This window comes from Chroicocephalus ridibundus, chromosome 6 (assembly GCF_963924245.1).
Source record: "Chroicocephalus ridibundus chromosome 6, bChrRid1.1, whole genome shotgun sequence".
Taxonomy (NCBI): domain Eukaryota; kingdom Metazoa; phylum Chordata; class Aves; order Charadriiformes; family Laridae; genus Chroicocephalus; species Chroicocephalus ridibundus.
In genome coordinates this window covers 43,563,089-43,577,846 of record NC_086289.1, presented here as the reverse complement: position 1 = coordinate 43,577,846, position 14,758 = coordinate 43,563,089, and the positions used below count along the sequence as shown (strand labels likewise).

General features: G+C 44.2%; 1 protein-coding gene across 1 annotated transcript in view; it reads left to right on the top strand.

The window, feature by feature from the left end:
* Positions 1 to 14,425, top strand: part of PSMD1 (proteasome 26S subunit, non-ATPase 1) — a 74,601-nt gene extending 60,176 nt beyond the window's left edge. Inside the window, exons 20-25 of the mRNA XM_063338180.1 lie at positions 5,126 to 5,295; positions 7,048 to 7,140; positions 8,733 to 8,825; positions 11,231 to 11,377; positions 13,229 to 13,383; positions 14,216 to 14,425. Of these exons, the coding sequence (XP_063194250.1) occupies positions 5,126 to 5,295; positions 7,048 to 7,140; positions 8,733 to 8,825; positions 11,231 to 11,377; positions 13,229 to 13,375 (650 nt within the window). The 3' untranslated portion in view covers positions 13,376 to 13,383; positions 14,216 to 14,425. The remainder of the gene's footprint in view (positions 1 to 5,125; positions 5,296 to 7,047; positions 7,141 to 8,732; positions 8,826 to 11,230; positions 11,378 to 13,228; positions 13,384 to 14,215) is intronic.
* Positions 14,426 to 14,758: the final 333 nt, after the last annotated feature.

Genomic DNA, 14,758 nt, shown 5'->3' with positions numbered 1-14,758 from the left:
TGCTTCTGTTAGGAGAGACTCAGTCCAGTCATTGGGGCAGAATTTGTGTCCAGAACTCAGAACAAATATGATCTTTTTGTTCTAAGTCTGTTTTGCCACCCTGAATATTGATGTATAGCACAACAGATTGGTTCTTTATTTTTCAAAGCAAGCAACTGCTCCAGAAATACCTTGTGGTATCCAGTCCTCATATTTTGCCTTTTCTGTTAAAATCTGACCTAACCAGATTAAAAAAAAAAAAAAAATATATATATATGTTTTTTAATAACTAGGTTTTGCCTCTTTCCTGATTATTGCGAGGTGTTGCACAAAGAGAGAAGCACAATTAACTGCATCAGTGTTATTTCAGAAGGCTCAATTTCACAGGCTACTCTCTTTTTCTAGCATAGGAAACATCACATCATGGGTGTTAATGACGAAATGTTGAGCAGGAGCAGGTTCTCTAAAGACACTTTGCATTAATAAGGACTGAGTTGCAGGGCCTATTAAGGAAGGTTTCTGTAAGCAAAGAGGACAGACAATGTTTTGGTTTGAATTTTTCCTTCTGCTGGAGTTAAGACTTGTACAGTGCTGTCTGTGTCAGTAGCATCCCCTTCCCAAGTTTCCAAACACAGTTTCTTCCATCTGCTCTCTCGTGCTGTGGCCTTTTCTTGCCATGCATCTCCCTATTCCCTGTGGTAGGTAGAAACAAGCTGGTTTTCCCTGTTCTGAGCCCAAGGTTAGTCCTGAAGTCACATAAGCAAAGGAGACTCATATTCCCCTCTGTGGATGGCTTAAGCACAGCAACATGCACCGTAGTTACGCAGTGTCTGTATGAGATCACTACATCTCCAAGCCATGTGGTGGGGGGAGAAAAACTTAGGGCTGCCTGCACCTATCTGCATGGAAGCGTGCTTAAAAAGCTCTCTTCCTGGTGAGCATGCGGCAGTCGGGCTGCTCGGTGCTCCATGATGAGGGCTGCTCAGAGAATGAAGCAACAGGAACCACCTCCTTTATCTTTTTTGCCTCCCAGGTAGCCCTCCTGGAGCTCAGCTTAGCAGTGCTCTTGGCACAAGGCTGTTATAATAATTTTGGTCATTCCCATACTCATACTGTGCTGCTGGGAAGCCAGAACCCAGCTCAAGGAGATTTTTCTCTCAGCAGTACAGACCTGCTTCGAATTCCTACCTTTAAGATTAAATCATGAAAATGAAGCTAAAACCTTCTTTGCTTCCTGTGTCACTCATGTATTGTATAATGACTTGGAAACCAGAAGCATCCAATTTTAATAAACTACATGTGAATTTGTGCCAACTTTAACCTCTTTATTTCTTGCTGAGTGGCTGGGGGAAGGCTGTGGACTACCCTTTCTTAACCTATTGCCACTTTCATTAGATCTTCTTAAAAGAATAAATTCTTTTTATCTCTCCCATACTACTACAAGAGCTTATCTGAAACAATGAGCTATAGAATTTAATTATCGCTACCAGGAAGAAAAGGTTCTTTGTGTCATCTGCTACAGTTGGGGCAATTGAGTTTGGGGTTTTTTGTTGGTTTTCCTTTTTTTTTTTTTCTTTTCATGAGGGAAAGACAGAAGTATAATTCTCTTCAAATGACAGGCTTTGATCAAAAGTGCAAGATTTCCAGTGTGCAGCTGGGAAATGCTGCACTGGAGGTGGGGTTTTTGCTCTGACAAGGAGGTAGTCGTTAGACTGGTGGTTTCATGGAAGGAGCAAGGTACTTTGAAAACGCTGAAGTGGAAATGAAGAATTTGGTTGTTTTCTAATTGTTAGGCCCCAGCAGCTACAGTTTTACTTCTTTAATAAAATAAGAAAAATGTAGACACTCTAAATTTAGCTTAGAGATATTTTTTCCCCCGAAGCCTGTGAACTTTTATAATGCTCCCCTTCATGTACAAAAACGCTCTCTTGTTCCAGGCTACTGACGCCCTTTCTGTTTTTCACAAAATCAATATACTTCATTTTCTGGAGTATGTATTTGTGAATGTGAGCTACAAAAGGGATATACTAATCTCATTAGATGTTGGCGTTTTACCTGCTTGAAAACTGTTTTGCCCTCTGGACTCTAGGTATCTTCTCTGGTTCTTAATGCCACATTTCTCCATTAGTAAGATAAGAGGAGCGGCAGCCACTACACAAATACCTGTGTGGTTTATCTGGAAAATCCTTTTCTTGATATGTAGGAAAGGTTTGTGTGGGGTCAGCAGTGCAACGGGTTGGGGACGGGGTGTAGCACTGGGCATGCAGACTGAAGCCAAAGAAGCTGTTGACAACCTGACAGTGAAGGTCCTGGATTCCCCGCTGTTCGGAGACATTTGCAATGCGTGATGAAAAAGAAAGTGTCATCCAAATTACAGAGGAAAGAGTTGCCTCTCTCCTCATTGCTGTCTCTCCACATCTGCATCTTGTATGATGTGTTATATTTTGGATGTTAAAAACTTCAGTACAAAAAATAAACTTCGATGCATGAGGTCTGCTCTTCCACATGTTGAATTCAGTGCTTCTATTTCCCACCTTTCTCCTGCCTCTCACTGTTCATAAGCTCTTCATGTAAGTTGGGTCTTACTCTCTGGTAGTTAAGAAAAAAGCCATTATCCTGTGCTAATGTTTTTGTCCATTAGATGAGAGCTACCTTGTGTTTTGTTGCCTGCATGAATTGGGTTGCTGGCACATGCTGAAATCAACTTTGATGGGGTTTTGGTGGCTTGTCCTGTGAGATTTTGACTTTTCTGTACTGCCACTGCTAACAGTTCAGGTTGTCTTTGTTCACTACATAGATGAAGTGGATGGGGCTTTGAGCAACCTGGTCTAGTGGGAGGTGTCCCTGCCCATGGCAGAGAACTAGGTGATCGTTAAGGTCCCTTCCAGCCCAAACCATTCTATGATTCTATGATAAGTCTTTGCTGATAGAGAAAGAAACAGTATGATACGTGTGAAGATGGGATCCTGCCTAAGCTAGGGTTGGAAACTAATTTCCAAGGTCCACCAAGCATCTTTATCTAATGACTGTTGTGCTGTGTTCTCCTGGGCTACACTGCCAGAGTATTACCAAGTGCCACCATGACATACGTAAGGGGTGAGTTTATCAAAGCATATAAATCATCAGCGTCTGCTTGCTGCACTCCCCCTCTTATTAACTGACATTAAACTTTTAACCAGCAAATCCTCATAGCCTGCAGAACAGCCACTTTAATTCCGGCAAACCTTGTCACAGTGGCAGTTTGAATTCTGGGCGATAGACACTATAGTACTACCCAAGGAGGCCTGAAAATGTTTCTTGTGTGTTTTTTGAAAATTTTTTTTCCAAGCTTCATGTCACAGCTTTCATCCAGCCAGCCAAAGATCTGGAATGTGTTCCCTTCCAGGTTGTCGGGACTGCTACTTAATCATGAAGATAAATCACAGTTTTGCAATATCATGTCTCCCCACCTTTCCTGCTCCCTGCAGGACCCTGGGAGTGAGGGTGGGCTGTGTGTGGGTGTAAAACAACAGAAAATAGCATGACAGCATCTTTTGAATATGAAATCTGTTACTCATCCAGGAAATTCCAGAGATTGGATAATATAATTCTAAAGGTTAAAATAAATTCTGAAAATTGAAGTCCAAAAGTTTGATAAAATCTAGTTAAGCTGCTTGTGCAACATCACTGGACTGCTTGATCCAGAATATCTACAGATTACTGACCTGGCCCTTATACAGTGATGCAGTGAAGAGAAGTTCAAAGTACAGATGGGGGAGAAGAGCAGAAATTTGAGTGTGCGGTGTTTGACATGTTTAAGGATAGCACAAGACCTCAGGCAATCCCTCCTTAATGCTGTGGTAAATTCAAGTAGAAAGGTGAGAGATTGGTATCGGAGGAAATAATGAGAAGCAGAGGAGACCGTATCATTGTCTTTCTTCAAAGAAGGAGTTCTCTAGTCAAATAGCAGGAGATCTACTGCTACCACAAAGGGAAAAGGAAGGAGATAGCATGTATGCAGAGTATCCTACAGGAGGGCATCAAAATCCGCCACCTTCCATTGCTTCTCCTGGGACTAACACTGACAGATACCCAAGATGAGATTACGGCTTCATTCAGGGCTTTCATTAGTTTGGGCAGTAAAAATTAATTTTGCTTGTCTTTAAAACTCAGAGACAGCTCCATTGCTGCCTGGCCCTGTAGAGGTGGCTGGTTGTGCGAGGCAGGGGAATGGTACTCCAGTTGGGGATTTTCAGCTACAAAGTGCCCTGAGTTTGCAGCTAGTGGGTGTTTGTATTTTAACGAAGTTACCCTCCCTGCACCCGTCTTGTCAGCGGTAATGGACTTGCCTGGTGCCCTCTTCAACTCAATCCATTGTGTTCATCAGAAGACTGAAGATCAGATTAACACTTTCTCACTCTGTCTGCAAGCCCAATCTTTCAATTTGGTTTCTAGCTGGATGTTTCTGCGCTACATCAACATATGGAGTTGTTTTGGTCTCTGCTTTGCAAGTACAAAGCTAAGACTTGGTTGTCTGGCAGAGATGTAATTTTGCTGCAAAGACTGCAGGAGCTTGTCTCTTTGCCGCTTAGATTGATAACCTCTAGAAGCAACTTCTGAAGTTGCTGCTGTTTACATTTTTTTCTACTGAGATGGTGTAGGATAAAAACCTAGGCGTATTTCTTCTGAATAACTGACAGTTCAGGGACGCAGCCACAGAAAGAAACGTTTCTGTATGCACTGTTTTACAGGCACCGTTCTCCTTGTGAGTCTTGTCTTGCGGATCATCTAGATGCTGTGTTTTAAAACTACTTATGGCAAAGGTTTGCCTTTTCCTCCCCCTCTCCCTGCCTTCTGCATTGTACTTTTGTTTAACCTGTACCCTGGCAAAATCAGCGTGGGAGGGCTGTACTCATTGATTGTGTTTGGGGAACATGTAGCAGATGGAGCGCTTTGGTTGTTACGCTGCCCATCCATTCCGCTGTGGAAGCGGAGATCACAGTGGCGGAGGGAGGTCTACTCCAGAGGAGAAAGCTGACAGCATTGTAGCCTGGCATGTGCTGTGTAGCCCCCGTCGCAGCAGCTCTTTGAGATGCATTGCTCAGGTGTCTTTGTGGAGTACCCAGGAATGTGTTAACTAACTCATTTCATTTATGGTTCCTTACAGGGGGCCATAACGTAACTATTTCGCTGCAGTCGAGGACGGGACATACTCACATGCCCTCCGTGGTGGGGGTTCTGGTCTTCACCCAGTTCTGGTTCTGGTTCCCCCTGTCACACTTCTTGTCGCTGGCTTTCACCCCAACCTGTGTCATTGGCCTTAACAAGGATCTTAAGGTACGTAATGAGCAGAGAGGAGAAGAAGCACTGATAGCTGCTTGGAAGACTCAAGTGGTCTGGAAGGGGTGTGTGTGGATTTGTTGGTTTTCTTTGCGTGTTTCCAGATTGTTTATTCCAGAAAAGGCGCTAACTGGAAGAAGTCTGAAAAGCAGGCTTAAATTGCAGAGCTGCTGGTGGGAACCGGGACAAGAAAAATGTAGAGACCAGCCTTTTGACCCCTTTACTTCAAAGTAACTTAGGAAGAAAGGAACTCTAGCCAGTATATGTGGGCAGAGACCACCCCATTATGACTCCAGAAGGTCAAGGTTATTTTTAAAAAAAAAAAAGTGTGTTGCCTGCTTGCCCTCCTAAATAAATTATGTGATATTCTCTCCTAGGAAAGCCAGCAGTGGGAAAATGGGATTTGTTTGGATTCCTTGGGGAGTAAACATTAAACCCAGCAGTCATGGGTACTGCACTTTTCTTATGCATCTGTTCTTCCAGCTGATCAGCTGTGGTACGGCGCCCGCAAGCTCCGTACCATGCTGGGTCTCCTGAGCCGAAGAACTGAGCTAGTAACTTCCACAAAAAAGCTTCAGAATGTGGCAGCGCAGGGGTGTGCAGCCGCCTCCTGACATTGCTGCAGGCTTATTCTGCGATGCACAGAGCATCCATAGGGCTGGGCTGCTCTCAGGGTCCCTCTATGGGACTGAGCCAGCTTGCTGGACTGCAGCCCCTGGACCAACACCTTAGGGCTCTAGGCTGCTCTTCTTCGCCAGTCTCGGCCTGAGCATCCAGTCAATCTACACACAGCTCAAAATTCTCGCTCTGTTTGAAGAGAGACATTTGCAGCAAAATGCCTTCTTTTTTTTCTTCCCCCTTCTCCCCTTCTCCCCTTCCCTCTCCTTCTGTCCTGAATACATCACAGGGGTTACATTGCTGCTTGTCTCTGCGCCTCCCCGGTGGTGACAGGCTCGGTGCTCTTTCGGCTGCTTAGGTGTACTGCCATTTTGTCTCCCTCTCCCCATCTCTTAAGAGTTTCCAGGGAGCCCAAACGGCTGCAGGCCAGGTTATATTGTATGACTTGGCTTCCATGCTAAAGCCAGCTACAGGCTGGATGTATGTTATGGGCTGCACCACACCCACCTCGCTTCCTCACAGCATTCCCTGTTCTCTTGTTGCTCCATGATGTGTCATAAAGGAAGAGAGTTGAGATACTGCAGAAATTCAGTTTTAAGAATTTGGATTGGCTGTCAAAAGATGCTTTGTGCCCTTGCTTAAGTAGCTGAGAGTAAGAGAATATGCGAAATTGGTAGCCCACCCCCAAAATGTACTGTCCTTTTGCAAGAGGTGAATGTCAGGCAGTGCTTGGCTTGCCCTAGCGTGCATTGACAGAGCAGATCTTCACTTAGATCTTAAACCAATTTTGTGTTAATACGAGCAGGCACAGCAACAACATCAGAACCGCAAAAGCTTCAAAACAATGAAAACAAAGCATGGTGTGAATAGTGTGGAGTGTATGGAGAAGGCTAGGAGAGCTTGCCAGAGTCAAATTATAGAATAATTAAATAACATTGTTCTAGTTGAACTGTTGCCACTGATAACAGTTTCTCAGCTTCCGGAGGGGGAGAAGGGGAAGCTTGTATTCTTTAGAGGATCTGTGTTTGTCTCTGCTGGAAGGAAAATGAAGCTAAAGTAATTATTCTGCTGTGGATTTTTTTTCCCCTGCTTTTATCGTCTCTAACAATTTTTTTCAACTGTTTGTCTTAGATGCCAAAAGTCCAGTACAAGTCCAACTGTAAGCCGTCCACATTTGCCTACCCCCCACCTCTTGAGGTACCAAAGGAAAAGGAGAAAGAAAAGGTATTTGGGCTAGCTTTCTGTGTTGGTAAAGACTAACTCCTTCTCCCTCCTAGTATAAACATTGACTTTGGTGGCACTAATAGGGAATGTAAAGAGCAAAAGAAAAACCGGCAGCCATTATTGTCTCTGAAAGAGAATTCTAGCTATTTTTTCCCTGCGGTGCCTCGGACTGCTGCTGATCGTGGCATACAGCTGCTGTGCTACTGAGTCGCTGGAACCACCCTTGTCTCCAGTGATAAAGGCAGCAGCGTTGATTAATCAAACTGTTTTTCATGCCCTACTGATTTGTATGTGTATCGTCGTTGTGTAGCACCTAGCACAATGGGGTCCTTGTTTGTGACTGGGGCTTCAAAATGCTACTGCAGTACAAACATGGAGAATATTAGGTGGGACACTTCTCAAATAGTCCCATATGGAATGACAGAAGTGTACCTGGGCTCAAGGCAGTGGGTCCATGTGCTAGAATAATAGCTGTCAGGCCCATAGATTGCAAAATGGTAAGTGTGGAACTGAGAATATCTAGGTATTGAAAAAGAAGAGATGAGACCTATGGGATGACAAGTGGGACAATAGTGGAAGCAATTTGTCTCCTGGCGTAAGATGGTAAAAGCTGTTGAGCAGACCACAGCAGCAGGCAGGGCCGCCCTTGGGGAGCAATTGCAGCAGTGGAGACCTCAGGCATGTCATGCTGATGAATGACATCGTGTGAAAACTGTAAAGCATTTTACCAGAATTGAATGATCCCCAGGACAGATTTCAGAGTCACTGAGGAACCCAGAAATGAACTCTGATAAAAGGCAAAGCTCACTGCTCACAGCTGCTTTCTCGCCTTTGGAATGGGATGGGAATTGGACAAATCTTTCCTCTTTTCAGCTTCCCTGGCCAAAATTAAAATGTGCCATGAGTCCACATGTAGCCTAGAAAGCCTCACTAGCAACATGACAAATGCAGTTGTTCCCTGTCCCTCTGAGCAAGTTGCTGCCTTATAGAGACAGTTACTGTGGATAGAGAGCTGTGCTCACTGGAAGGAAAACATGCTGAATTCTTGTATGTGAGTGTTGCTTCTGAGTACTTTCTGGCTCAGGAGGGCTCCTCCATAGGGCATTTTGCGTATCCAATTCTTTAGATCAATAAGAAATACAGGTGTCTGATTAGGACAGTGGAACAGCTTTAGGTCATTCTAAAGCACATTCGTGTACATGTTTCTCTACCTTGGAGGCTCTGGCAACAGGTTTCCCTGTAACAAGAATTCCATTTGTTGCTCTGTTAAAAATAAACAAACAAATCTCTCAGAGATTAATCACTACTGTCTGGGTCTCTATAAATTAGGAAGTTTTCTCTCCTGCATGCGTGGTCGGACCCAGCCTGCATTCATGGCACTTTTTTGTCCCATCTGTGCCATATATTTGCTTTGGTGGTGGCGTATTTGTCTCTTAAACAGAGCAGTGGGTAGGAAGTGGAATTGATCTTATTGACACCTGCCCTGAGAACTGACCTGACACTGATTTCCCTTTTTTCCCCTGCCTGGGGAGCTGAAGCACAGCGTACGGCGTTGCACTCACACTGAACGCCTCCTCTGTTGACATATCCAGGTTTCCACTGCTGTGCTGTCCATCACTGCAAAAGCCAAGAAGAAGGAAAAGGAGAAGGAGAAAGAGAAGAAGGAAGAGGAGAAGATGGAAGTGGTGGGTGCAAACATTGAAAGTTAAATGTTTTCTTCCCCCCCCTTATAAAGGTGGAAGGTGTGGCATGAGAGCTGGCACCCACTTAATGCTGTCCCCCCTGGCACCTATGTTAGTTCTGAGCAAAGCATTAACCCAGGTTTCAGTGTACTGCATACACTGGTTTGCATCTTTGCTCTGTGTGTGTGTGTGTGTGTGTGTGTGTGTGTGTGTGTGTGTGTGTGTGTGTGTGTGTGTGTGTGTGTGTGTGTGTGTGTGTTGTTAAAAGCAAGAGGTGGTTCTATTTGTGAATCCATTATTTCTGAGAAATAAATCTTCCTCGTTATTGTTAAGTAACTGACTTCCTTAAAGGCAGAAGCTTATTTTGACAAATTTATGTGCCTTTAACTGCATGAACCTTTTGTGCATGATTTCATTGCCTGCTGGTTTTAGATCAAGGGAATTTTTATCTCTTATCCATGTACTTTTCTTATTAATGTGGAAAAAGTTTTAATAATTTCACGTCCTTGATACCTCTGACCTTTTAAAAAGGACTGGATGTTGTAGCAGTTGCTCGGTGGTGTCTAATTCAGTTTGAGAGCACTGAAGAGTTTAAACTTTCTGGTTTTGCACATGCTTAACCCCCTATTCTGAATTGTTCGCCTTTTTGGCAGCAGTCTCTTGTGTGCTTTGCCCATCTATCAAAATGCTAAACGTTTATCCACACCCACTTCAGAACAAGTTGAGCTTTGAGCACAGGATCCGTCTGCTGCTCAGTGGTTACAGTGATTGCTTTGGTCCTCTGATGATTTCTTTCAGCTCATAGACCTGATACTGGAACTTGTCATCCTCATCTATGAATAATGCGTCGTCCTGGAGCAAGCTGAAGGATAGAGAAATGGCTGGATAATGAATTCTTGGGGGTTGCTGTAATTTGGAAAACATATGGCAGCTAAAATTCTTGCCGTACCCTGACAAAGGACCCTTCCTTTTGTGCTCTGCTAACAGATGCAAATATGCCAAAACCAACTGCAAGCTGAAAAAGCATTATGCTGACAAGCTCGGTAGAAATCTTTCTTGATTCCACTTTAATATTGATGTGAGAAAAGCAGTGCGGTCAGGGAATTTTTGGCCTATTTAATTTTAAAAAGAAACACACAAATGGTATGTGAAGAGAGGGTGGCGTTTGTGTAAAATAACCTTCCTAGACCTACTGAAATGCAGCCATGTTGTATGCACTGAACTTTATACAGTTGGCTCAGAAAATGAATTATCTCATATGTGCAAGGCAGAATCTCTGGTTTTTGTCTTTTTGCTCCTTTATCAACGGTTCCTTGACATCAAACATTGCCTTTTCTTTGTATTGTTCTTATAGCACTATATACTAAGCAAAATGCGCTGATGCCCGTTTCTTTTACAATTGGTACAACCTACAGCTAAGAACAGGTGTTGAGAGGAAGGAACATATTAGAAGGGATTCACATGTCCTGTCTGTGTGTGTGTATACGCTCCAGATGTCTGAAAAGTTTTCTTGGATGAATTGAGCAGAAAAATGGGGATAGTAGAAAGGGAGCTTGCTGCCACCTGCTGTGTTTGAGTTGAGTGTTTTGCCGTTGTCTTAATGTTTTAGAGGTATAATTGCTTTCCTCTTTTCTTTTATGCCTGTCATATGACTAGTAATGCATAGCTTCCAAGAGCTCTGCACAGCAAGAAGCAGTCACTGTGCCAGAGAAAGTCCTGTCTGCTGTTACAGGATGTGCCGTGCATTTAGTGGTGTTCCTGATCATTTCCTGTTGCTTGTTTCCATCTTTTCTGCTCTCTTTTTTGTTTGCAACTCAGATGTTCCTGAGCAAGAGGGAAAACATGATCCATGTTCTTAAGTATGTAAAGGACGCTGTGTTTTTTCATGCTGAGCTTTTCCCTTCAGCTGCTGAGTCATTGGACAAAGGAGGGTTTAACTGCAATTCCTGAGGGAGTCACTGAGGTCGAGTCATTTTGGTTGAGCTGCTGTCAGTGATGGCTGTATAGCTCTGAAAAATACAAGGGCTGTTTTGGGCAATTTTTATATGCTTAGTAATGATATCAAAGAATCTTCAGTTGCGAACAAAAAGCGGTGCGTTTACAGAGGAAGTATTAGAAAGGGAAGCTAGAGGTAAACTGTTCCACTGCTACCTCTTGTTAAGCATTTTTTTCACCTGCATTTGAGAGCGAGGCGTTGCCATGATGAGAGTACTTAAATCCACGCTGGCATTGCGCTGCCAGCTGATAGGTACGTGTTTGCTTGTTCCCCAGCAGGAGGATGGCTTCTCACCATGCTCTGGAATTGCTGCCTGCGTGAAGAGTGGCAGGTTGTACTTTACCCTCCTGAATTGTGAAAGGGTTATAGACTACTGTTAAAATCATGTTGATGTTCTCCTTCCCTTCCATAGGATGAGACTGAAAAGAAGGATGAAAAAGAAAAGAAAAAGGAGCCGGAACCCAACTTCCAGCTTCTGGACAACCCAGCCAGAGTCATGCCTGCTCAGCTCAAAGTTCTCACCATGACAGAGAGCTGCCGATACCAGCCTTTCAAACCAGTAAGTGTCGCCTTCCTCGTCTGTGCGCTTGACAAGAGCGTCCACAGAGCTGGGCTTGTGTGTAAGGGCCCAGAAGTTTTGTGTGTACATGAGAATGCCACTCGCAGCTGGTGCATCACTGCAATGGGTTTTAGAGATCTGCAACTTCACTGTTGTCATCTTTGCTTTTTAATGTCCCTCTCTCCAATTGATCACATGCAGTTCTGATTGGGGGGAAGCCAGAGGTGCTGCAAACCTTCTCACCCTGATAATGCTGCTTTATTTTTCATTCTTCTTCTACATATGCCAAATGCTGCAACCTGGAAGTCAATCAGACATAGTCTGTGTGTTAATGACATTGTTGGGGACATAAAGACTGAACCATGACCTTTACAGTGGGTTGAGAAGTTATACGGGCTCATTGTCAAAGCAATGAAATACACTAGGACTTGTGCTCAGGCTTTATTATTCTACACTGGCATTTATACCTAAATGGAGTATTTTTTTTCATTAAACAGATTTCTTATTCAGTTACATCTGACCTTAGAAAAGTGCCTTCGTCTCCTGTTAGCATACAGAAGAGAGAGCATATGACTGTTAGATGGAGAATGAAAAAGACCTTTTAGCATTAACCCAAGGGGTAACTAACTTTTCTGTGAGATGCTCAAATATATTGCAAAGCTAATAAGCTTGCTCCTGACCTCTGAATCTCCTGAGTCAAATTCTTTTGGCCTTTATTTTTGTTCAAGAAATATCACCTTTGACTTCCCCCTTTTGCAGGATTATGCATGGGAGAACGGTGTTCAGAAGAAGTAGTATTTTTTCCAGGACAGTAGTCATGTTTTTAATAAATGTATTTCCTGGAATTCCATGAGCACGTTGGAATTCTCTGTGCAACATCCCCTTTTGAGACGTCTCCTTTAGCAAAGCTGTGGAAGGATTTTTCAGTTCCTACCCTTTAAAAAGCAGAGGTGACCCAACTGGTATTTGGATTGGGAAGATCTACTATGTGGTCCAGTAAGTGTCCACTCATGCAGCTGAAATGTGGACGTATGTAGCTGTTTGCTTCAGCTTCAGAAGAAGCCGAGTCCTTGGTGAGGGGAGTGCAGTTTCCTGCCTTCACCCCCCCATAAATAGATTTTGAAGAGAACAGAACAGTGGAGGTTTTTTGCTGGGCTTTAGGTTGTGTAACCAATGAGGTTCTCGAAATGGCGCTGTTCTGGAGCTCTGCTCTGCTTTGGGCAATGCCAGCATAAAAGGCTTCTTTGAAATGCTGTTTATAGCCTGGAATCCTGCTGTGGTCAAAGCTCTGATCGCAGCCAGGCATGACACAGCAGTGCCTCTTCGCACCTCGTGTTTCAGTCCTGGAGACGCGTTTGCTTTAGTCTGCCAGGATGTTTGGTTGTGATCCTTGTAATTAATTCCCCTTTGTTTTACGAGGTCTGCTAATAGGATTCCTCAGTTGGTGGAAGCTGGTGATCAGATTAGTCTCTGTTTCAGATAGCCTCCTGGGAGGTGGCTACACAGAGAGAGGCTTCACTAAGCTTTGTTGCCCTGAAAAGATGAGCCTTATAAAGCAATTATTGTTCAATTAGTTTTCCTGTGGAAAGCCCCAGCCTGGGACTGGGGTAAAGCTGTGAATCCAGATGTCATTTGCTATCAAACTGAGACTTAGTGGAAATACAAAAGGTACCCTGGATAGACTCTGTTCCGTCCCCTTATCAGGCAGGGATCTGGGCGGGTGTCAGACGCTTTGCTCTCTGCAGCTCACTCCTGCTGAGGTGTCTCATATGGCCTAGGCCATGTGGCCACGGACACTGCACCATGAGGCAGAGGGGAGCAGCTCTAATGCTCACTGCGCTTCTCTTGCAGCTTTCCATCGGAGGCATCATCATTCTGAAGGACACCAGTGAGGATATGGAGGAGCTGGTTGAACCCGTGGCAGCTCACGGTCCGAAGATTGAGGAAGAGGAGCAGGAACCTGAACCACCAGAGCCCTTCGAGTACATTGATGATTAAGACCTGAGGTACAGTGTATTGTGCAGAGTCACCTATATTAATCCCAGTGAAGCAAAAGCCCCTTTGGATCAACTGAAGCAGTTACCAGCACCCAGCACTCTTGTTTTAGCTCTTTGATGGCTTGTGCGCCAGATTCAGAAACGTCCTCTGTCCCAATTTGAAGAGTTTGGCAGTGATAAAAGAGAAGCCCATTCTTCCGGATCAGGTCTGACCCAGGATCTGGTCTCTGATCTTGCACACTTGGCTACTCTTGAGTAGAGCCTCGCGAGGCAGAGTTAGAGCAGTGCACGGGGTCACGGGCAACAGCTGAGCTGGGAATAATCAGCTCACGAAAGATGGTCCCAGAGGGGCAAGTGGTTTATGTAAGAAAGCTGTCATCTACTTGACCTCAGTGTGGCAGGATTGGCCGAAAGAGAACTATACTCGGCTTTCTGGGGTTGTCCTGTCTTCCCAGCAGTTCTTAGCAGAATTTAAAGATGCTCCAGTCATGGGCTTTGTGGTGTTCTCTGAGCTCAACATAAGGATACTTGTAGACCTGTTCCAGGCAATGAATGTACGGTTCTCAGGTTCTTTGGTTAAAGTGCCTGAACTGATGTGCAAGTTTCTCACTGAGAGGCAGAAACCCAGTTGCTTTATTTCCAAATATGGGCTGGCATGTCCCAGTGCTCCCAAGAGCAAAGATTATGCACTTGAATTGGTGGATGGGGAGGAAAACAAACTCCTTGCTAAAAACTGTAAATGTTGCGTCAGTGGCAGTCTCGGGTGAGTGTCTGGGGCCAACCACAAGAAGCCTTAGTTAAATAAGTTTGCTTTTCTTGTTTTTCTCTCCCCTTCCTCCAGGATCACGTCCTCTAAAGAAGACACTATGCTCGATACCAGAAAGACAGACATGAAGACCTTCCTATCGAGATCTGCTGTTCAGTGCATGCAGCCCCAATCTGTGCTGAGCTAAAGCTGATAGTCCGTGTTTTATGGCTGAAGAACAGATATATGCTATTTAGTGTACTCTTTCACAAAACCTTGTTTTCAAATAAATATATTAAAAACTCTTGACAGAAAACTTGCTGCTTTAAAAAAAAAAAGAAGGAAACGTAACAACCTTCTTTTTTGCTCACCCCAGATGTTAAAAACTAGACCCAAGTTGTGCATCTTCCTCCAGCAAAGCTTGACTGACCCTGCTCCTCTGTAGAGTTGTTGGGTTTGTGTTTGTTGGGATTTGTGTTGGGATTTCTGCTTTCTCTAGCGCTCGTTTAGGCTGAGTGAGGTCACCAACTCCAGCCTGGCCCTGCCATAGCACTGTTGCTACAGGGAGGGCCGGTCTCTCCTTGCTGGCAGCTGCCCAGATGAGGTCTGCTTCCAAATTACCTCTGTAATACTGACTTT